The 23,953-nt window shown below is 39.7% G+C and overlaps 1 protein-coding gene across 7 annotated transcripts in view; it reads right to left on the bottom strand.

Moving 5' to 3' along the window:
• Nucleotides 1-5,276: 5,276 nt before the first annotated feature.
• Nucleotides 5,277-23,953, bottom strand: part of ABCG2 (ATP binding cassette subfamily G member 2 (JR blood group)) — a 141,674-nt gene continuing 122,997 nt past the window's right edge. For all 7 annotated transcript variants that reach the window (XM_036122714.2, XM_036122711.2, XM_036122713.2 and 4 more), the window contains 7 exons: nucleotides 20,895-20,977; nucleotides 16,002-16,091; nucleotides 14,705-14,829; nucleotides 13,040-13,194; nucleotides 8,317-8,406; nucleotides 7,175-7,257; nucleotides 5,277-5,490 (listed from right to left, as the gene is read on the bottom strand). In XM_036122714.2, coding sequence (XP_035978607.1) covers nucleotides 5,343-5,490; nucleotides 7,175-7,257; nucleotides 8,317-8,406; nucleotides 13,040-13,194; nucleotides 14,705-14,829; nucleotides 16,002-16,091; nucleotides 20,895-20,977 — 774 coding nt within the window. In that variant the 3' untranslated portion in view covers nucleotides 5,277-5,342. The remainder of the gene's footprint in view (nucleotides 5,491-7,174; nucleotides 7,258-8,316; nucleotides 8,407-13,039; nucleotides 13,195-14,704; nucleotides 14,830-16,001; nucleotides 16,092-20,894; nucleotides 20,978-23,953) is intronic.

The following is a 23,953-nucleotide window of genomic DNA, read 5'->3' on the forward strand; positions in this document are numbered from 1 at the left end:
GGCTGTGTCAGCTGTCACTTCTCAGAGACCCACAGTGCTGTCGTGTGGGGCTGCCGGGGGAGAACGACCCCGCAGGTTAGAAAGGGTTTGAAGATCGGCTGATGTTAATGAGCTCACTTAGTCCTAAATGTGATTCCGATGTGTTGGTGGGTACAAAATATATGGCTTTGAATGCAGTTGTCACAGTGATCGGATCGAGATCAAATTATAATGAAATTAAAATGGCCTTACCTGGTTATTACAATCCTAAATCAGTATATCCCAAAGAATCACCTGGAATTCCCAGGCCCAGTCCTCAGAGATTTCTCAACAGATGGAGGGAAAAAATAGCCTTTCCTTGCCTTCCTTCCTCACATAAGCATCCCAGATGATCACTGATTCTTACCAGGGAAGCGTGGGAAACCCTAGATAACAGCAAAGAAATGTGGAAGCTCACAGTCTAGAAAACAAGAGTTACTTCAACTTAGAATGTAAGTTATCTTGTGTTCATAGTGCTCGGTGGGGACAAAGTAGGCTGCAACATGTGAGTCAGCTGTTTTTTTTAAATGTATATACCGTGAGACAGAAGGCCAGGAGGTACAGCAAGAGGGTAGAACTAGGTTTGGTGGGGCTCCAGGTTTTCTTTCCTTGGGATCTTTAGTCCACTGAGAATAAACCCAAACCTGTGAGGGTGAGGATGGTACTGATTATCTCCTGCACTGTCTTGGTGATGATGAGCTCTTGCAACTATTCAGCTTAGCTTGACACAAATTCCTATGGATGTAGTAGACATTATTTGAATTAATCTGAAATCCTAATTCTGTCTTTACCAAGGAATCCTCTGATCTCAGTTTCACACCTGAGAGAAGAATGTCACAAGTAAATGGCTATTAGAACACTTTACTGTTTAAATTAGTGAATCAGTGCTCTGGCTTACCAGTCCCCTTCTGAGGATGGCTGAAGTGAATTAATTCCTCAGAGCATAACAACGCCCCTTACATGCACTGGGGAAAAAAAAAAAAAAGTCCAATTCCTAAACATGCAAAACAGGCTCCCCCACAAACCCCATGAGGCCTGACCTCAAGTGGTAGCCAGATCTCTTAAGGAAGAGCCAAGTATTAGGAAGCAATATATTTGTTCTATTATGCAGAAACAGGGTTTCAATATAATACCTTGAAAAATATTTTAGTAAAATTGCCAGCAAATTTCTTAGAAATCTGGTTCATCAACATTTTAAGTATGGTTTCACATGAAGCAGGAGCGACAACTTTACACCAAGGGTCTCTGCAAACTGTGGCCTGTGGGCCAAATCTGGCTCACACTGAGTTGTATAGCCTCAAGCTAAGAATAGTTTTTACATTTTTCAAGAACGATTTTTACATTTTTAAGAGGTCGTCTAAAAAAAAAAAAACAGGCAAAGACTACAAAATATTTCTTAGATCCCTTCACAGATAAAGTCTGTCAACCCCTGGTCTACAGGAGTAAAGAACTCTGCTCGGTTCTACCCCTACCAACCAAAGCGGAATGTAAAAAGAAAATACTTAAAACTAACCAGATGAACAAGTCAAAGGCCAACCTTTCAAACAGAGAGAAGGCCCTTCTTGATTTTAGCAACTTTGAGTCTAAATCTGCATAAATAAGATTCCAGTTATTTTGGTAACAATTCAAATGAAAGAAATTACAGGATTATACCAAAAGCACATAGGTGAAGTTGAAAAGTCAAGCTGGGTGGCTGCTCTTCTTGAAGCTAGTTGAAAAATGGACAATTCAATATAAACAACCATATAACCTAAAATGTTAAAGCTAGGGACGCCTGGGTAGCTCAGTCGTCAAGCATCTGCCTTCCGCTCAGTTCATGGTCCCAGGGTCCTGGGATAGAGCCCCGCATCGGGCTCCCTGGTCCTCGGGAAGCCTGCTTCTCCCTCTCCCGCTCCCCCTGCTTGTGTTCCCTCTCTCGCTATGTCTCTGTCAAATAAATAAATAAAATCTTTAAAAAAAAAAAATGCTAAAGCTAAAAGAAATTCTCATCTTATAGATGCAAGAAGGAATTCAGAGAATGTAAGGATGTATGAAAACAAAAAAATAAATAAAATGAAAAATAAGTATCAAGAATTACTTAATCTTTATGAATTCTATCTGAGGGAGGTAAAACAATATTACCATCATAAACATATAATTGATCAAACCAGGACACTAAAAATAAGTAAAGGGCATATAAAATTGTATAACTTTGAAAATATTTATTGATTACATGGTCACTGTATTATACTGGTGGGCCTATAAAATCATTTCACTCAAACTCTATTTTCAGAAATAACTTTCGAAATGCATCCCATGAGACCTGTTTGGATTATCTGTGTGCACACAAGCAGTGCGTTGTTCCAATGAAATATACTTTTTACCATGGATACTAGCCAAAAGTTTTAACATTGCAATGACTTGGAAGTACTCTCAAGCGGATGACTTTCTAATAATTCTACTGCTACAACCAAAAGGAAAATCCCTTAGCACAGTACAGCAAGAGGTATCATAAAACACCATACAGCTCTTCCATGAGGGAATGCAAAATAAAACACAAAGTACAGAATCTCTACAAATGTAAGGCCTCCAGTAGGACTCATACTCTAAGACACTGATCCTCACAGATTTCTGGGCCAACCATAAAGTTATTGTATGTTATCAACTTGTCACCAAGTGGCCTGCTGCTCTAGTCAAAGGACAGGACCATATGGAGAGCTCAGACAGCTCAGGCATCCATAGTGGCCGCTCATACATCAGCGTTGGTGAGAGCCCAAGCTCTTGGACCCATGAATGGTATCTGCCCCAGCTACCTCAACTCGTCTCATCTGAGGCCCATTGAGCAGGCACAGGGGTGGTCTAAAGATGTCATATAAATATGAGTAGTGCTACTTTTCAAATATATGTAGATATTGAGGTACTGAGGTTAATACAGTTCAAATCTAAAGACCATGAAGAATGGCTTCCAAGATGGAGAAGGAGATGAGTACATACGCCGCCTCTTCAACATTACTCACTTCAAGCCACCATGAGAGCAATGGAAGGAATAGAGTAGTAGCTAACACTTTTCATTTATTCCTGAGGTTTCTTTTATTTTAAACCAAATTAATTCATCCTCTCCATTATAGATTGGTTCTTGTGACATCCAAGAAAATAAAAACAAAATTCAAAAGAATATAGACATAGTCTGAAGTAAATTTCTATAAATTCATATTTTCTATTTTATAGGACTTATATTTACTTATACTTTAAAAAGTGTTCCTTAACTCAAAAATGGTGAAGATGGCAAATTTTATGTTATGTGTTTCTTACCATAAGAATTAAAAACAATTGTGTAAAAAAGGATATTGTAATATAAAGGGATGATAAATATAACAAGATACATTTAAATTCTTTTCAAAAGTAGGTATTAATATGTTTGGCTGTTTTGTTTCTTCTTTAAGTGTATTTTGTATGTAAAGTATGTGTGTGTGTGTGTGTATATATATATACACACACACTTTATATATATATATATATAAATATATATATATAAATATAATATATATATATATAATGAGGGAAGAGTGTATACAGAGAACTCTAAGGAAGCCAGGATTATATACCAAGGACAGGAAAAACTGATTAACCCTGATGGTCACATAATAATCAGGTAAAAAGAGTGTGTGATAACATGTTACAAGATGATGCATTAATCAAATGTCATCTAAAAAAAGTTTCTTAAAAATATAATGCTACGTCCCTGGACTGATGTCACGCCAATATGGCAGGGCACCCACTGACACTAAACGATACTCCAAGATGAGCAGTCACAAGGAGTCTACACTGGTGATCCTCAGGCTCACTTAATTCCTATTAATACTGAAAAGTGTTTACTTTTATAAAAAGGGGGATTCATTGCAATGTGATCTCCTGAAATGGATCCTGGAATAAAGCATGTTAGTGTGAAAGTGGTGAAATCTGAATAAAGTGCATAGTTTAAGTAATAATAATGTACAGTGTTAATCTCTTACTTCTGACATGTACCGTGGTCTATAAATGTTAACAATTAAGGAAAGGTGGGCAAATACTGTCTTTGCAACTTCTCTGTATTAATACTTCATTAAAAGGGGGCGGGAGGGACTTAATATGGATCTATGCACACGGGAACACAAAACTCAGCTGTTGTGATGTGTGATAACAGCAACAGAGAGGAGTATGCAAGCGTCATTTCAGAAACAACCCAGAGAGGAGGAAGTAGTGATGGGGAGCGGCCACCAGGGGGGCTCCCATGTGCTGGTCATGTCCTGTCTCTGCCCCTAGGTCGGTAGCTGCACCGGCATGTTCCTTTTACGATAATTCACTGGACGACACTTTCCCCTACATTACCCTTTAATAAAAAAAGAAGTTAAGAAATACTTCCCTAGTTCCGATAAAGGTTAGAACGAAGAGAAAATCTGTGAATAAGAGATGTCTATGTAGGAGTGAAGACGTCTGTATGGGGGCAGTGGTGACAGTTATGGTATCACAGGTCCAAGTGTTCGGAGCCGGGAAGGATCTTGGTAGTTCCCGGGTCCTGGCGTGGCCCGTTCTTTCTGAAGCAGCCCTGGAGATGCTGACGCAGCCGGGCGCACTGTGCATTGAGCCAAGTGCCCTGGGAGGTTGTGACGCGCATCCAGACCACAGACCCCTGAATGCCCCAGCGCAGCTCAGCACCCTCCACACCTCGTCTGAGGCCGGCAGACCTCCTGCGGTGTTCGGAGTCCACAACAGAGAAATCTCAGTAAGTTCTAATAACTTTAAAAGGCCCAGCAAAGCTTCTTCTCTCAGAATGGCTTTTTTTACCCTATGAATCACACTGGGTTTTTCCAATACGGTTTAAATATCGTACTTCCACCACTGCGTCTGTATATTTGTTGTTGTTATTTACTAAATAACGGCAGATCGTAGATTCTACTAAATAACAGCCGATCATAGATTCAGATGATACTGGAGCTGGAGGGCAATGAGCCCTCCACTCCTTTCAAAGATGACGAAACTGGTATCAGAGGTGTTCAGAACTTGGCACAAGTTCCTAGAATTCAATTATTTTTTAGGTCCATAAATTAAACTAGATGCCTCCCCCATGGTTACTGTATGACTAGATGAACTAATACGCAGTTCATAAGAGCACTAGTTTATGACTTGGATTCTTTCATGTGTAATTCAGTTCACCACGGTTTCTGTGAATGTCTTTGCTGAAAATAATTCTTGCTGAACAGTATGATGCCAAAAGAAAAGACAACAAAAACACTTTGGAATATTTAAAATAAATCAAGATGCTCCATTTTTAATGTGTGGATCAATCATGTAAATTAAAGAGGAATTTAAGAATATTTTTTAAGAAATAACAATTTTAGGTAGGCAATTGTAAGGAAGATAACAATCATACATGCCAAGGCTACGTGATTCTTCCACAGGCCCCACTGGGAGATATCGATGCCCTGGTTTAGCAAAAATTCTTCGCCAGTACATCTGAAATTCAACAGAAAAAGAATATGACTTCATTCTTAGCATCTGTCAAATTTTACTCATTTAAATTCACTCCTCCCATAGGCTACCAAGGCTTAAATAACTATGCCTTCATGTATAACAGACAATGAGTGCTTATGAATCCATTAGATACTATGCTAAGCAATCTGCATGTAACAGTTTAGTTAATCCCTAAAACAGCCCAATGGGGGTTAGTACATACATTTAAAAGATGAAGAGGCTAAGGTTGTAAGGAACTTGTCCAAGTCCACAGACTCACACTGTGAACCAAACTGCTAGTCTCTGCAAATTCATTTGTTTCCAGATCTATGCTGCTGCTCTCTCTAAAGGGCAAAAACATTTATCAAGTAATTTTGCCCTCACTCCTGATGGGGAAAACCTCAGTTTTAACAGATGACATCAAAGGCCCTTACCGAGATGATCAAAGCTCTTTTTAGAACTCATCACCCACAAATCAGCCATACAAACGAACACAGGCTAAGAATTTTGAAACTGGGAAAAGAGGTGAGCAAGGCCTTCCTGGCACCGTCGCGTTCCATCAGCTGTTGCACCAAGACCGGTCTGAGCGCTGCAGACGCTCTGCAACACGCCATCACCAGCAGGCCCACTTAATCAGCTGGAGGCCTCCGCGGCAGCCGAAACACAACACGGGTGCAGTAGCCCTGCCACCGTTTAGAAAAGCACCTGGCACTAAAAACACCTGGTACAGCCTTAATTATTACCCGTTATCCCATCTTTGTGCAACTCTTGAAATCTAGCAGTCCCCCCCAAAAAAGTGTTAAGCCCAGACAAAAAAGAGAGGGAGCGGGCAGGATAAAGAAAACTCTTTATAGAGGTTTTCTAGAAATACTACAAAACAGCACTCTGTCCTGTTACTAAGAATTATTTCATGAAGGTTCATGAGATTTGGATACCAGCATTCTCTTTTCTTTCACTAGTTAATGTATCAGAATCAAACCGTTAACAACAATCATCAATAAGGAAAGTGGTGTTATTCAATTTTTAAGACAATATCCTAATTTTATGAAAATCTGCATTTCTGTTTTATTGACATTACGCAATAAATGGGACTTCTTTCTCAGCTGACTGAAATGTGTTTCTTTCTTTAGAGGGTACATGCTTTAATAAGGATATTCCAAGTCATTTTAAAAGAAAAAAAAAAATAGCCGTGTAGACTTCGATTTCATAATGTATCCCATTTAAGTGCAGGAGGAAGAGGTACGTGCCACAAGCGCGCCCGGGAAATATTCCCTCCGTTCCGCTCTAGCTGCCTTTCAGTCTCTTGCTCCTGGCCGTGGCGTGGGCTTACAGGAAGCCTTAAGTTCATGGATCCGTACACTTCCCATAACCCATACAATTCCAATATCCTAAGGCTTCGCTACAATATCAAAGCAGCTCATTTCAAACTCAAATGTTCTGAAAATAAAAGCTAAAGCCCACAATCAAAACAGTGTTTTAAAAGGCCCCAAATGAACAACATATCAGAAACATTTCCCCAACTTAAATATAACTTTGACCAGAGTAGAATGTCAAGGAGATGTGCACTGGTGTACAACAGCTCAGAGAGGTCGGTGAAAGGACCCACACCAGCCACGCGGCCCAGAGGCCTCGCTACCCGACACCACAAGAGTAAGCAAATCCATTCTGACACTGAGTACAAACTCACATCGCATAGCTACAGGTATTATTCGCTGTTACATTGACTCCTGGGCAGAAGTTTTGTCCCAAAAACTCATTATGCTGCAAAGCCTGTAACACAAGGGGGGATGGGACAAGGTAAATGATTTTATTTATTTATTTTTTTTAAGATTTTATTTATTTATTTGACAGAGAGAGAGTGAGAGAGGGAACACAAGTAGGGGGAGTGGGAGAGGGAGAAGCAGGCTTCCCGCTGAGCAGGGAGCCTGATGCGGGGCTTGATCCCAGGACTCTGGGATCATGACCTGAGCCAAAGGCAGGTGCTTAACGACTGAGCCACCCAGGCGCCCAGTAAATGATTTTAAATTTCAAAAAGTCTCCAAAGAATGATCATGTCCTCCTAGTTTAATCTTTACTGCTATTCCAAAAAACAAACCAAGCTTCACATTCACGGTCTCGGTCACACCAGAGCAACTAAAATTCTTCTCCCTGGCAACTGAGTGGCCTATGTTGGGATTCTGGCTTCTAAAACAAAGGAAGTAAAGTATTTGGCAAAGAGGGGAGACCTCTCGCTATCTTACCTGTAACTTCTCCTTTCTTCTCTCCTTAATTTTATAATCCCACAAACAGTGTAATTAAAATCATACAGCGGTACTCAATGACTACTGTCAATTTACAGGTAAGAATCTTTTATATTGTTCTTGTTTCTTTTCATCAAAACCAGTGCTAATTCTTGGGAGTTATAAACCCAATCACACTATATTAAGACACAGTTTTCTTTGGAGTTGATGAACTTTCTAAAGCCAATACAGTAGCTGTATTATATGCTCTTTTTCTTCTAATTTTAATATACAAAATATGTACTCTAGGCTCCCATCCTCTATTTTCGTATGGAACTGAAATGCAACTACATGTTTTTATATCCATTAGGCAATCTTTCTCCTTCATGAGGAGTTCTCTCTCCACCCCTCACCTCCCTCAGGCAGCAGGGTGACTGGGGAAACCTCAGGTGATGATCAAGGTGAAACTCTTCTTCATCACTCTGAAAATGAAACCCCTGGGAGACTTTCACAGTTCGTGGCTGGAGCCATGAGGTTGTTAGGCTTTATTCTGGTTGGTTCTAGCTTGGGAACAATGAAGCAGTCACAAGGACATGTGAGGAAAACTTACCGCATAGCCATATCGAGGAATGCTTAAGTACTGAAGCCAGGACAGCCAAGGCCCAACAGTTCTGAGATTTACCAACAGCCCTGAAAATATCTACAAAAAGCAAATGCCAAGAATCAGACCTGGTGAAGGGATTTCATGGAGAATTACAGAGAATAATTTCTGAGTCCCCGACAACCTTTACAAACGTTTCTTCTAAGACTTCTCCACTCTGCATATGTATGCCTCTCTAGAGCTGAGGCTGTTTATGGTTCTAAAGGAATGACAATATATCTAATAATACCTATGTCATTTAATTGGAAGACCCTTCATTGTCAAGGATTTTACTTTTGGTAACTGCCCACAACGAAAGGTCAATAAAGTACTGACTGTTCTAATGATACAACCATTATATGTTCACACCAGTAAACATACCAGAACAGATCCTGAACATCTCATGCCCCTCTCTATTGCCCTAACACAGTAAGATTTGTTATTTACAAGGGCTTGCGCTCTGCATGACTCCAGAAATAATCTGGGGTTCAGGATGCATGCTAAAATAACCCAAATCCTGGAACTGATAAACAGAATGACACGGGGAAGTACTACATAAAATATGGTGAATACCTTCATTTAAAGCTACCAAAGAGCAGTCTTACAGTGAAGATCCCGGGGCAGATTACTCCAGCAACAGATGGCTACGTGAGAAGAGGCTCATCTAAAACTTCTAACTGGAAGGAGGTATGCTGGGATAGACATAACAATGACAATGTTGCTGGAGTGACTACATATTTTTGAACTTGACTTAACCAGGTGCTAAACAGAGGACACACAGCATCTCTGAGTAAAATATGGTTTTATGACTGGTTATAAAGGATCTATATACAAACTTTTAAATAATAATAAGGTGAAACATCTAATATATCACACAAATATATCTATTTTTATAAATCGATGACACATTATTGGATAACATGATAGAAAATATATGCAAGGTTTATCACTCTTAATAATGTTTAGATTGATAGATGTCAGACTCAGAAATGGAAGACTGGGGGCGCCTGGGTGGCTCAGTCGTTAAGCGTCTGCCTTCGGCTCGGGTCATGATCCCAGGGTCCTGGAATCGAGCCCCACATCGGGCTCCCTGCTCAGTGGGAAGCCTGCTTCTCCCTCTCCCACTCCCTCTGCTTGTGTTCCCTGTCTCGCTGTATCTCTCTCTGTCAAATAAATAAAAATCTTAAAAAAAAAAAAAGAAAGAAATGGAAGACTTAAACTTTGGCAAAAAGTTGTGCTAATTATGCTCCTTTTAAAGACATCTTAGCAGAAAGAACACGTGTATTAAGTAAACAGGCTAAACATTCCTGTTCACTTGATGTAGTTAAGGAGCAAGGTGGTAACTAGCTGATTCACCTACTGATTCATCTATGTACAGGTAAAATTAAGGGACATGTAAGGTTAGGCTTCAGTAACCATAAAAAAAAAAAAGGTAAGCAGAAATACATTGGTATAGGAGAATGTCAGGAACCCAGAAAGGAGGAGACAGAGTACTGTGTGAGTTTTGCAACTTTTTAAAACACCCCTTTTCAAAATATAGGAGGGACTCAGGATAGACTACCCACACTGCAAACTGTTCTATTTCTCATGGAGCTTAGCCTATTCCCTTGGGGAGGAGTAGATCCAACCAAACCATTAAGTTACTGCTTAAATAAGTCAATGGTTCTCTAACACTAGCACAGAAGTTGGGTAATTAACCTGTCATTTTTATGAGGGAATCTTATAATCAAAACTTTTCTGGTTTTTGTGGGGTTTTTTTTAGAAGTCTTTGTTTAAATTCCAATTAGTTAACATACACTCTAATATTAGTTTCAGGTGTACAATTTAGTGATTCAACACTTCCATACAATAGCTGGTGCTCATCACAAGTGCCCTCCTTCATCCCCATCACCTATTTAACCCAACCCCCTAACCACCTCTCCTCTGGCAACTATCAGTTTGCTCTCTATAGTTAAGTCTGTTTCTTGGTTTGCCTCTCTCTTTTTTCCCCTATGATCATTTGTTTTGTTTCTTAAGTTACACATATGAGTGAAATCATATGGTATTTTTCTTTCTCTGACTTATTTCGCTTAGCCTAAAACTGTCTAGCTCCATCCACATCACTGCAAATAGCAAGATTTCATTCTTTTTGATGGCTGAGTAATATTCCATTCTGTATATATACCACATCTTTTTTATCCATTCATTGGTCAATTGACATTTGAGCGCTTTCCATAATTTGGCTATTGTTGATAATGCTGCTATAAACATAGGGGTGCATGTATCCCTTCGAATCAGTATTTTCTCCCCTCTGGGTAAATACCTAGTAGTGCAATTACTGGATGGTTATTGTTCTTGGTGCAACTGTAAATGGGATCGATTCCTTGATTTCTCTTTCTGCTGCTTCATTATTGGTGTATAGAAATGCAACAGATTTCTATACATTGACTTTGCATCCTGTGACTTTAATGAATTCATGTGTCAGTTCTAGCAGTTTTTGGGTGGAGTGTTTTGAGTTTGCTATAGAGTATCATGTCATCTGCAAATAGTAAAAGTTTTACTTCTTCTTTACCAATTAGATGCCTTTTATTTCTTTTTGTTGTCTTGATTGCTGAGGCTAGGACTTCCAGTACTATGTTAAATAACAGTGGTGAGTGTGGTGAGTGTGGACATCCTTGTCTTGTTCCTGACCACAGAGAAAAAGCTCTGTTTTTCCCCACTGAGGATGATATTGGCTGTGGGTTTATTGTATATGGCCTTTATGATATTGAGGTATGTTCCCTCTATCTCTACTTTGTTGAGGTTTTTTATCAAGAAGCAATGCTGTACTTTGTCAAATGCTTTTTCTGCATCAACTAAGAGGATCATATAGATCTTATCCTGGCCTTTATTAATGTGGTGAATCATGTTGACTGATGTGCAAATACTGAACCAAACTTGCAGCTCAGGAATAAATCCCATGTGATCGTGATGAATGATTCTTTTAATGTACTGTTGGATTCAGTATGCGAATATTGTACTGAGCATTTTTGCAACCATGTTCATCAGGGATACTGGCCTGTAGTTCTCTTTTTCAGTGGAGTCTTTGTCTGGTTTTGGAATCAGGGTGATGCTGGCCTTGTAGAATAAGTTTGGAAGTTTTCCCTCCATTTCTATTTTTTGGAATAGTTTGAGAAGAATAAGTATTAACTCTTCTTTAAATGTTTGGTAGCATTCCTCTGTGAAGTCATCTGGCCCTCGACTTTTATTTGTTGGGAGATTTTTGATTACTGATTCAATTTCTTTACTGGTTATCGGTCTGTTCAAGTTTTCTATTTCTTCCTGTTTCAGTTTTGGTAGTTTTTATGTTTCTAGGAATTTGTCCTTTCTTCCAGACTGTCCAATTTGTTGGCATATAATTTTTCATAATATTCTCTTATAATTGTTTGTATTTCTGTGGTGTTGCCTGTTATTTCTCCTCTCTCATTTGTGATTTTATTTATTTGGATCCTTTCTCTTTTCTTTTTGATAAGTCTGGCTATGGGTTTATCAATTTTACTAATTTTTTCAAAGAACCAGCTCCTGATTTCATTGATTTATTCTATTGGGATTTTTTTTTTTAAGTTTCTGTATCATTATTTATTTCTGCTCTACTCTTTAATATTTCCTTCCTTCTGCTTGCTTTAGGCTTTATTTGTTGTTCTTTTTCTAGCTCCTTTAGGTACAAGGTTAGGTTGTTTATTTGAGATTTTTCTTCCTTCTTGAAGTATGCCTATATTGCTATATACTTCCCTCTTGGGACTGTTTTTGCTGCACCCCATAGGTTTTGGACCATTGTGTTTTCATTTTCATTTATTTCATGTATTTTTTGAATTTATTGATTTCCTGTTGACCCATTCATTGTTTAGTAGAATGCTGTTTAACCTCCATGTATTTGTGGTCTTTCCAAATCTTTTCTTGTGGTTGACTTCAAGTTTCACAGTGTTGTGGTCAGAAAATATGTATGGTATGATCTCAACCTTTTTGTACTTATTAAGGACTGATTTGTAACCTAGTATGTGACCTATTCTAGAGAAGTCCCATGTTCACATGAAAAGACTGTATTCTGTTGCTTTAGGATGAAATGTTCTGAATATATCTGTTGAGTCCATCTGGTCGAGTGTGTCATTCAAAGCCATTGTTTCCTTGTTGATTTTCTGATTAGATGGATCTGTCCACTGCTTCAAGTAGGGTGTTAAAGTCCCATACTATTATTGAATTATTATCAATGAGTTCCTTTATGTCTGTTATTGTTTTATATATTTGGATGCTCCCATACTGGGGGCATAAATATTTACAATTGTTAGATCTTCTTGTTGTACTGTCCCCTTTATTCTGATATAGTGCCCTTCTTCATCTCTTGTTACAGTCTTTGGTTTAAAGTCTAGTTTGGCTTTTGAAGTTCCAGTTTATCAAGGTTTCACTATATGTCACCAAGAAGCATCTTTTAAAAACTCATTTGTAACAAAACGTTAACTGAAAAGTTATAGCAATTATATTAGAACAGTAGCCAAAAATGCTGGGTAATGGCAAGAAAAATCTGTACATTCTCTAGGCTGTACCTCAATACACGGTCTCCTTAAAGAAGAGAATCCCATTTACAGAATCCTCAAAGCAGGTTTTAGGAAACAGGTAAATTTGTGGGAAGGAATAAGGGGAAATAATTACTTCTCAGAGAAGCACAGTTCCTACTCACCATCATAAACACAAAGGAGATGGTCATGAGAAGTGTTGCTATGGATACCACGCTCTGGCCTGCTGCTATGGCCAGTGCCATAGAACTGGCTGAATACGCCACCATCATAAGGGTAAACATCATGATGAAGAAGGCCTCCACAACTGGTTTCAAGCCTTAGTTGGGAAGAAAAGAGGGGGTTGAATACAACTGCCTCGGTAACTGTGTATTTGGGATTGCTTACTGTGCAGAGCACGTAATATTTTGAGAAACTAATACCAGAATGAGGAAAATTCATCCTCTATCCAGCCACCTTGGGTCACCAATTTCATTACCAGTTCCCCCATGTTACTTTATAAAGTTATCATAAAGTGTCTTTTTTATACTTGTGGCATAAGCACATTTCTGTATAACATCTCTGCTCCTTTATTTGTAATTATTAACAATTTCTGAGTGCCCGAGATGGAGAGCTCCAGGCCACACAACCGGCCCCCCATCCTATCGCCTTTTCTTCTAAGAAGGAAACTTGTCAATAGCATATTTGTTTTACCCAAATATCACCACATGACTGTTTGCTATAACTGCATTGAGTAAATAAACTGGGAAGAAGATTACGTGACCTCTCAGTGGTTTCAGTATCTGGGGGAACATCTCCACAGTCCAAGTCCCCCAAGACAAAGCACCATATAATTTTGGGATTGAGGGTGGGGTTAAATAAGTTTCATAAAACTACAAACTATAATGGACTAATATTATGGGTCACACAATCTGAAGATTTTGGAACAGCCATAAGACCACCAGTCAAGAGTCTGAGGATCTAGGTTCTACACCTAATTCTCTATGACACACCTCTTATATATAACATGGAAGTTTAAACTCAATCAGTTGATGTTCCTCTATAGTGCTTTACTTATATATTTTTTTAATTAAAATATATATTTCTAACGTGTGTGTGTGTTTATGTGTATCAGTAGAATATATGGAAATTCTGATACAATGAGCCTGGGGTAAAGCCTAAACACAATGCAGAAATAAATCTAACTACACCCATCAAACAAGTATTTGTATTAAAGCAGGAAGCCCTGAAAGTCACTGTCTTTCACTATGTTTACATATAAACACACAGACACACACATGAATAAAAATATAAATAGGTAGGGGCGCCTGGGTGGCTCAGTCATTAAGTGTCTGCCTTCAGCTCAGGTCACGATCCGGGGGTCCTGGGATCGAGCCCCGCGTCAGGCTCCCTGCTCAGCAGGAAGCCTGCTTCTCCCTCTCCCACTCCCCCTGCTTGTGTTCCCTCTCTCGCTGTGTCTCTCTCTGTCAAATAAATAAAAAATAAAATCTTTGAAAAAAAAACACAAACAAACATAAATAGGTAGTAACTATCCCAGCTCCTCCAGCAGAGTCTCAAATAGTTTCGTGAATTCTTTCCATGTTTATAAATGACACACAGCATCTTTCAGTAAAATACAGTTTTATAAATAGTTTTAAGTTAGTTTGGGGCAAGTCTTGACAAAAATGTCCTCAAAGAACAGTTATTTCATAGCACACACAATGGATAGATGTCTCCTTCTCTCACTGGCTTGGTTTAGAGTCTGAGAACCAAAACTAAGCTGGTAAAAAGAAACTGGCTTACCCTCATATCCAAGACTAAAGACACAAACCTTTTGTCATATTGCTTACCTAACAAGAAGTATATTATACAAGTAAATATAATACTTGGTAATATCCTCATGGGTAGTAAATCAGATAACAGTTTTCCAAAGAAATAAGATGACACTCTGTAGTATCCACTGATATATTCATGTCTAAAAAAGAAAAAAAGTGTCCTACATTAGTTTAGGAAGGCAGAGACCAGCTTGGGCTGCTTGCTCACCTACAGACTTCGCCGCCACCAGGGGTCTAATGACTACAGCTTCTCACGTCCTTGAGGCAAACCCCCGCCACCATCCTGTCAGCATCAGGCACCATCTTGGATGTGAGCCTTCCCTGTGATGTCACCCCCACACGAGTCTGTGCAATACCCCTCTTCTCGTTATAGAACTCCCTCTAGATGCCATCTATTCTGCCCCCTGAGCACCCACTCCCAGTGGGCAGATCTGCATCTCCTCCCTCTCTTCCAACACTGGCTCTCCTTGGAGAACAGCGCTCCAGTAGCTGAGCTCAGTTATGGTAGAGGCTTTACTTTCTCCCCACTTCTGATTATGAAGAAGGTGGCTCTGCTATCCTCCGAGCTTCCGAATGCACCTTGGATCACTTCTTCCACTCTCGTGATAAAAAAGAAAATGGCACTTCTTCCTTCAACAATCATACCTTTCAACTTTCAACCACACATCCCTGTCAGCCATCAAATCCTGCTTCCTTCCCTCTCCAGTTCTAGATCCCTTCCTCTTCCTGACGTCTTCCTCCTGTAATTCCAAACTCCTCCACCAATATCTTTCTTTCCCTCTCGAATGATTCCTTTCCTCAGCATGTAAATACGGGCAAATCTCATCCAACTTTGAAAAACACAAGAAACAAAACAGCCCCTACTTTATTTCAAGGCTGCCCTTTTTGGTTCCTTCCATTCCCCTCCCATTGAGGGCTAAGCTGGGTCCACATTCTTTGTCAACTTGACCTCCACACCTTGTATTTACTGCTCAACCCACCACCTTCTCTCTACCAAGCCTCTCTAACTTTTCCTGTAAGGGCCATCATGACTTCTCATTTGCTAAAAACAAAAGATCCCTTTTAGCCCCTTTATCGCTTGCTTTTTCTGCAGCATTTGGGTTTGCTGGCTCTGCCCTATTCTTGAACTCCTTTTTCCCTTGGTATCAAGCCCCAGATGCTCATGATTGTCCTTCCAGCCTCTGGCTGCTTTTTCTCAATTAACATCGGCAATCCCCAGGAACCAAGCTGTGGCCCAATACTGGATATGACCAGTTTGACCAACAGCCCCTGATATCGGGTAGCCCCCTTCCTGGAACAGAGACCTACTCACATAAAGAGCTTCTTCTCGACCACAAAGAGCTCCACAGCTGACACACTGCTGAAACACTGGTTGGTCGTCAGGAAGAAGAGCACCCCTGATCTGCAATGAGAGAAAGCGGGGGGAAAGCACTGCAGTCGATTAAACATTCTTAAATCAATTTTCTAACCGCAAAACTCTCTCCTCAAACGATACCTTATAACATGAAATAGAAACTGTTCTGGTTAAAACAGAGGGAAGTATGTGCCCCACCAGCTTTCTCCCCACCATCTCTGTGTATCCACAGTGGTACCCCTGGGACTCCAGAGAGCACAGTTTGGAAGTCAAGGTCCTGGGTTGCTATGGATCGAACTGTGTCCTCCCCAAATTCCAATGTTGAAGCCCGAACCTTCAATGTGATGATATTTAGAGACAGTGTATTTGGGAGATAATTAGATTTAGAAGAGGTCATGAGGATAGAGCCCTCACAATGGGATTAGTGCCCTTAAAAGGAAAGGGAGAGACATCAGAGTGAAGAACAAGAAGAAAGAAAGAAAGAAAGAAAGAAAGAAAGAAAGAAAGAAAGAAAGAAAGAAAGAAAGAAAGAAAGAAAGAAAAAGAAAGAAAGAAAGAAGAAAGAAAGATGGGACATGCAACAATTCAGCTCAATTTGTTAAGCCTTATATCTAACAATACTGTTATGTTCATCATGATTCTGAACTAGTAGATACTGACATTACTTCTAAATCATATGATTTATAGTAAATACAGTTTTATTGCTAAAGAATTTAAGGTATTCTAATTCTTTTTTTTTTTTTAAGATTTTATTTATTTATTTTGACACAGAGAGAGAGACAGCGAGAGAGGGAACGCAAGCAGGGGGAGTGGAGAGGGAGAAGCAGACTTCCCGCTGAGCAGAGAGCCCGACGCGGGGCTCGATCCCAGGACCCTGGGATCATGACCTGAGCCAAAGGCAGACGCTCAATGACTGAGCCACCCAGACGCCCCTCTAATTCTTTTCAAGCTGGTAATCCATGTCTGTAATATCTACTTATTGATCCAAATATTTTTTAAAATATCTTTTCTCTTAATATATATTAATTTGTTTAGCTATCACCACAACCCTGTAAGGTAACTATTAGGTCATAGAAGCTCCTACTCTACATATAAATAAAACCCAGCTTGTTAGTTACACAGGTTAGAGAAAAAGCAGAGAGCACCTCTTTGGGATAATTCATTCCCAAAGAGGAGAACCAAACCACTGGCCTCCTGAGCAATTTCAAATGATGAAAAAGTGGCAACAAGTTTATGTCAAAAATACAAATTAAAATAAATCCAATGCCCTATTCCTCCAGAAAACATTTGAAGAAACTGCTAAACCTCTTCTTTATTTCTCTGGATTCTTCTACCAAGAATTGTAATGGTTAGATATCCAATTCCTCTTTAAAATTCCAGTTGCAGGGGCGCCTGGGTGGCTCAGTCGTTAAGCATCTGCCTTCGGCTCAGGTCATGATCCCAGGGTCCTGGGATCAAGCCCCGCATCAAGCTCCCTGCTCAGCGGGGAGTCTGCTTCTCCCTCTCCCTCTCCCCCTGCTTGTGTTCCCTCTTTTGCTGTGTCTCTCTCTGTCAAATAAATAAATAAAAATTAAAAAATAAAAAAATAAAAAAAATAAAATTCCAGTTGCAGACAGGTTTTCCAATACTTTTTCCGAATACTTCCCACTGCACAACACAAAAGGTCCATGGGCAATAGATCCTGTGACCTATATTCTGTGCTTGGTAAAAATATGCTACCTACAATGGGTACAAATCATCAATTACTAGCAAGCTTGGAAACAAGTGAGAGACCACCACACCCCTCAGGGAAAGTAAAGAGAAAAACAGTGACGTAACTCTGGAAATAAGCTGCCATAATAATCGCAATGTAGAGTAACACTATCTGATTCTATACAGGAGAGAATTTATTTTACTTGAGTGAGGAATTGACTTTTATGCTTATTCTTTCTTTCATAAACAGTCAGACATCAAAACAGATTCGACTCAAGCTACTGCAACTTTCCTCATATCCTTATGGTAAAATGGGGATAATACCACCCCACCCCTTGGGGCAGAAGTCTGCGTCCATGGTTTAAAACACAGAGCACAGTGCCTGGCACAGAACAGCTTTCTACATGAAGTACAAGGAGAACTCTGCAGTCTTTGACACTACTGAGCATATACATTCAGAGCGTGCTAGAGCCCATTACTAAGTCTCATCATGAAAAAATATTTTTAAGGACACATGGTGACTAAAACTCGGTAAGGTAAACTAACGTAAGCGCTAACCATATAACAGAAAAACCTGAGTGTCATCCACCTCCCCAGGGCAAACAAATCAAAAAATATAAAGGAAAAATTATTCACAAGCAACAAAAGCAAAAAACAGATAAACTGGACTACATCACAATTTAAAACTTTTGTGTATCAAAGGACACTCTCAACAGTGAAAAGACAACCCACAGAAGGTCAGAAAATACTTGCAAATTTATACCTGACAAGGGGTTAATATCCAGAATATATAAAAAACACTTACTGTTCAACAATTTAAAAATCCAATTAAAAAATGGGCAAAGGATTTGAATACACATTTCTCCAAAGAAGATACACAAATGGCCAATAAGCACATGAGAAGGTTCTCAACATCACTAATCATTAGGGGATTGCAAATCAAAAACCACATGCGCTATCACCTGACACCAATTGGGATGGTTATTATTATTTAAAAGAAAAAAAAAAACAACAGAAAATAACGTTTGGTAATGTTGTAGAGGAATTGAAAGTCTTGTGCCCTGCTGGTAGGAATGCAAAATGATACAGCTGCTGTGGAAGATAGAATATTTCATAGAATTACCAAATAATCCAGTAGTTCTACTTCTGGGTAAAAATCCAAAAGAATTTAAAGCAGAGATTCAAACAGATATTTGTACATCCACGTTCATAGCAACATTGCTCAATTAGGGGTAAAGGGCAGGCCACTCCAAGATGGGTCACTTTGACATGAAAATTATTTTGAGTTAAAAGCAATCAAGACCTGGCAGACTCAGGAAAAGCTTTTTATCTCACGGCACCTGGGTGGCTCCGTCAGTTAGGCATCTGCGTTCGGCTGAGGTCATGATCCTGGGGTCCTGGGATCAAGCCCTGCGTCGGGCTCCCTGCTTGGTGGGGAGCCTGCTTCTCCCTTTCCTTCTGTCTCCTGCTCCCCCTACTTGTGCTCTTGCTCTTTCTCTCTCTCTCTCTGTCAAATAAATAAAATTTTAAAAAAAAGCTTCTGGGTGCCTGGGTGGCTCAGTTGGTTAAGCGACTGCCTTCGGCTCAGGTCATGATCCCAGAGTCCTGGGATCGAGTCCCGCATCAGCCTCCCTGCTCAGCAGGGAGCCTGCTTCTCCCTCTGACCCTCCCCCCTCTCATGCTCTCTCTCTATCTCATTCTCTCTCTCAAATAAGTAAATAAAATCTTAAAAAAAAAAAAAGCTTCTTATCTCCCCCACAACTGCCTAAATTTAAATTGGAAAGGAGAGCCTTTTAAGAAGAGAGCTATTAAGAAAGATGCCTCTTGGGGCGCCTGGGTGGCTCAGTCGTTAAGCGTCTGCCTTCGGCTCAGGTCATGATCCCAGGGTCCTGGGACTGAGCCCCACATCGGGCTCCCTGCTCAGCGGGAAGCCTGCTTCTCCCTCTCCCACTCCCTGCTTGTGTTCCCTCTCTCGCTGCGTCTCTCTCTGTCAGATAAATAAATAAAATCTTTAAAAAAAAAAAAAAAAAGATGCCTCTTTGCCTAAGAAACTTATTTGCATAAGAGGGCAACCTTTGTTTTCCAAACATCATCTCCCACCTCCCTGCTAAAGTCTTTCTCCCCTTACCCTACCCAGCCTTCTCCTTAGCTCATATAAGCATCATGTTGTCTCACTGCTTTTGGAATTTGCATGTCTGTGTGGATTCCCTCTATACATGCTATTAAATTTGGTTTTTTCCTGTTAATCTGTCTCATGTCAATGTGATTCTCAGTCCTACTAGAAGGACTTTGAATGACAGAGGAAATTCTTCCTCCCCAACATTCACAACAGCCAAAAGGTAGAAATAACCCAAGTGTCCAAGGAAAGAGAAATGCATAAACAAAATATGGTATATCCATGCAATGGAATATTATTCAGCCTTTAAAAGAAAAGAAATCCTGACATATGCTACAACACGGATGAACCTTGAAGATACTATGCTAAGGAAAATAAGCCAGTCACCAACGGACAAATACTGTATGATTCCACTTATATGAGTACCTTGAGTAGTCAAATTCAGAGACAGTAAGTATAATGGTGGCTTCCAGGCACTAAAGAAAGCGAGAATGAGGAATTATTGTTCAATAGGTACAGAGACACAGTTTAGGAAGAAGAGTTCTGGAGTTGGATGGTTGTGATAGTTGCACAATAATGTGAACATACTGGGGAGCCTGGGTGGCTCAGTCAGTTAAATATCTGACTCTTGATTTTGGCTCAGGTCATGATCTCAGGATCACGAGATCAAGCTCCAAGTGAGGCTCTGCACTCAGCGCAGTCGCTTGAAATTCTCTCTCCCTCTCCCCCTCCCCCCATTCGCACGCTCTCTCTCTAAATAAATAAAATCTTTAAAAAAAATAATGTGAATGTATTGAATGTCACTGAACTGTACGCTTAAAACTGGTTAAGAAGGTAAAAATTAATTACCTGTATAATCTGCATAAATTACCACCACACACACACACACACGCACACACACACGCACTCGGCTTGCAGTTCACTGACTTATCCTACTCCTCAGTTTACCCTGTGCTTGTCTCAAATTCAAATTCTTCATGGATTTTCATTAGCTAGAAAGATGTAACAGCACTTTCTCAAAACCAAGATCCAAATTTACTTACCTATTCTGGATCCCTGTAGGATCATTTTTTAGATCATAGAAAATAGCGCCAATAACCAATCCCAGGATGACTGTTACAATTATCTTTTCAAAAAGAAAAAGAAAAACAAGTGGTAAAACTTAACACACCATTTATTATTATAAGACATAAGGCTACATAATCAAATTTCTCCACTGAGATAGATACTTCAAGTGGTTCAGACAAAGTCCTTGAGTGAATATAAAACAGTGTATGTTATTAGACTGCTTTCTAAAGTAAAAAATAATTGATTTGTGTGTTGGAGAGGCTGATAGAACACAGTAGACCCCTGGAATGCTAAGGTTCCTCCCAGTGATTCACCAGGCCAGTTCAAGGTCCAATTCAGGCCACTAGGCCTGGGAGGGCCATATACGGTAGGGTAACAATGCAAGCGCCTGGCTAGGTCATTTGAGGAATAAAGTCCAAATAGATAAGAGTTCTGACCTGAACTCTCAACCTTTTGTGCTAGTGAACATGCAGTTTTATATTTCAAGGGGTTCAAATAAAAACAGGATATCTTTACTCTTACCATTATAAATAAATAAAAATTTTCAAACACACATAAAAAAATTCTAACAATGTTATTCTGCGTGATGAGGAAACAGGGGTAAGCTGACCGCCGACCTGACCCAGGGGGCAGGGCATGCCTGCACTGGAAAAGCGCAAGGTCACTGCCACCAAAGCATTCAACCAGCTCTTTCTGAAGGTACTCAAATGCTTCCACTACCCATTCTCTTGTCACAGCTTCTCTAGCAACCTCCGTCCAAGGGCCTACAGCCAACAGTGTACAACTAAGCTGCCAATTCTTTGCCGCTCTTACCTACATCCACTTACTCCATGTTTGGGGACTCCTAAGAAGACTACATAAACATCACTTTTGTTTTTAAAATTGATAAAATTGTCTCTTAAGGACACTTCCAAGCAAAGGATTAAGGGTTATACTGTGGTATAATTTATTTAAGAAAATTCTATTTATTGGGGTGCCTGGGTGGCTCAGTCATTAAGTGTCTGCCTTCGGCTCAGGTCATGGTCCCAGGGTCCTGGGATCGAGCCCCGCGTCAGGCTCCCTGCTCAGCAGGAAGCCTGCTTCTCCCTCTCCCACTCCCCTTGCTTGTGTTCCCTCTCTCGCTGTCTCTCTCTCTCTGTCAAATAAATAAAATCTTTAAAAAAGAAAAAAAAAAGAAAATCCTACTTATTGTACTTTTATATTGCATTGAATATAAAAATAGAAGGAATGGTTATCTAAAGAAAACAAAATACCCCACCATGTACCTCGGACCCTTCAAAGTTAAAAAAAAATCTCAGTACTACAACAGTGTAATGGTATTAAGACTTGAAATTTTTTACAAGCCTATTTTGGCATGAAGCAAACCAAACTGGAAAAGAGGATCATGATCTGTGAAGGCTAGTTTGTGAAGACCACAGTCTGGAAAAAAGTATGATCTGAGATGTCTTCAGAATTCCTGTGCTAATAAGACAGTCAGAAATTTGGGGAAAAATCTATTACCTTGGTATAATTTTCATTACCCTCAGAATATACTGCATTTCATGCCAACAGTTCAAACTTCCAAAATAAACAATGATGACTCCATTACCACGTGTGCATGTGTATATATACAAGTCTACTTTCAGACAATAGAACTTTAGGAATGTTCAGACTTTTTATTTTATTTTATTTTAAAGATTTTATTTGTTTATTTGACAGAGAGAGACACAGCAAGAGAGGAAACACAAGCAGGGGGAGTGGGAGAGGGAGAAGCAGGCTTCCCGCTGAGCAGGGAGCCCAATGTGGGGCTCAATCCTAGGACCCCGGGATCATGACCTGAGCCGAAGGCAGACGCTTAATGACTGAGCCACCCAGGCGCCCCGGAATGTTCAGACTTTTTAAACTGGACAATCTACATGCTTGTTTCTTTAGTATTCAAATATTTGATATCCTAGAGTAACAGACTGGACTGTCAGTCTTATCATTAGGATGTTTACTAAAGGTTTCAAAGTTCTAAAAGAATGTTCAAGTCAGCTTTCAAACACATTGACAAAATGACTAATCTCGTAATTTTGTCATGCTTTCACAAGGGGCATCTAGGTTATTCTTTCTTGCATTACAGAAAAGAAAAAAAACAAGCAAGCTAAACACTGCTCAACAGAGTGCACAAAGACACTCTCTGTGAGTTCTGTACACCTGGTCTCTGAACAGAGGGGAAAAAAATTCCCTAAATATGTTATTCTGTCATGTTCAAATGTGTTTAGCAATATTATTTCAAGGTAAGTTCTGAGGGATGATTATGGCCATCACTCAAAAAACTAATCCTTAGTCAAATGTTAAATATGCCAATGGAAAAATTAATCTCTAAGAGTTATAACAGTGTTTTCCAAATAGATTTGATCAGAAAAACCCATGGCACATTAAATGGACATTAAATCCTTTTATACAGATGATCCATTTACTCCAAGATCATCCAAATACAACCTTTGGTTAAATGGCATTCTCGGAAGCAAAGTCTGAATCACATAAATGACTAGTTGAAATCTAAGTATGGCTGTAATATTACCAATACGAGACTTATCAGCAGGAAGCTGTAAAGCAGTTTAATAGCCTCACAGTCAAATACTTAAAGAAGTAAACAACATACATACAAGATTGAAAATACTAAACCGAAGGTCAGCCAGCTAGGGTCCACAGGCCAAACATCGCCTGTCGCCTATTTCTGTTTAGCCCTCTAGCTAAGAACAGGTTTTACTACCTTTTTAATGGTTGGGGGAAAAAAGAGTGAGAGAAGAAGACTATTTCTTGCCACATGAAATTTAAATGAAATTCTAATTTGTGTCCCTCAGTAAAGTTTTATTGGAACATAGCTATGTTCATTTGTTTATGTATTATCTATGGCTCCTTCCTTGCTAAAATGGCAGAGTTGTCTCAGAGTACCCGAGACAAAGACCACATGGCCCGCAAAGCCGGAAGTATACACTATCTAGCCCTTTACAGAAGAGGTCTGCCTGCTCCTGTCCTAAGTTAACATTCCAGTATGTACAAATATGAA

This window comes from Halichoerus grypus, chromosome 3, assembly GCF_964656455.1.
Source record: "Halichoerus grypus chromosome 3, mHalGry1.hap1.1, whole genome shotgun sequence".
NCBI classification, from domain to species: Eukaryota; Metazoa; Chordata; class Mammalia; order Carnivora; family Phocidae; genus Halichoerus; species Halichoerus grypus.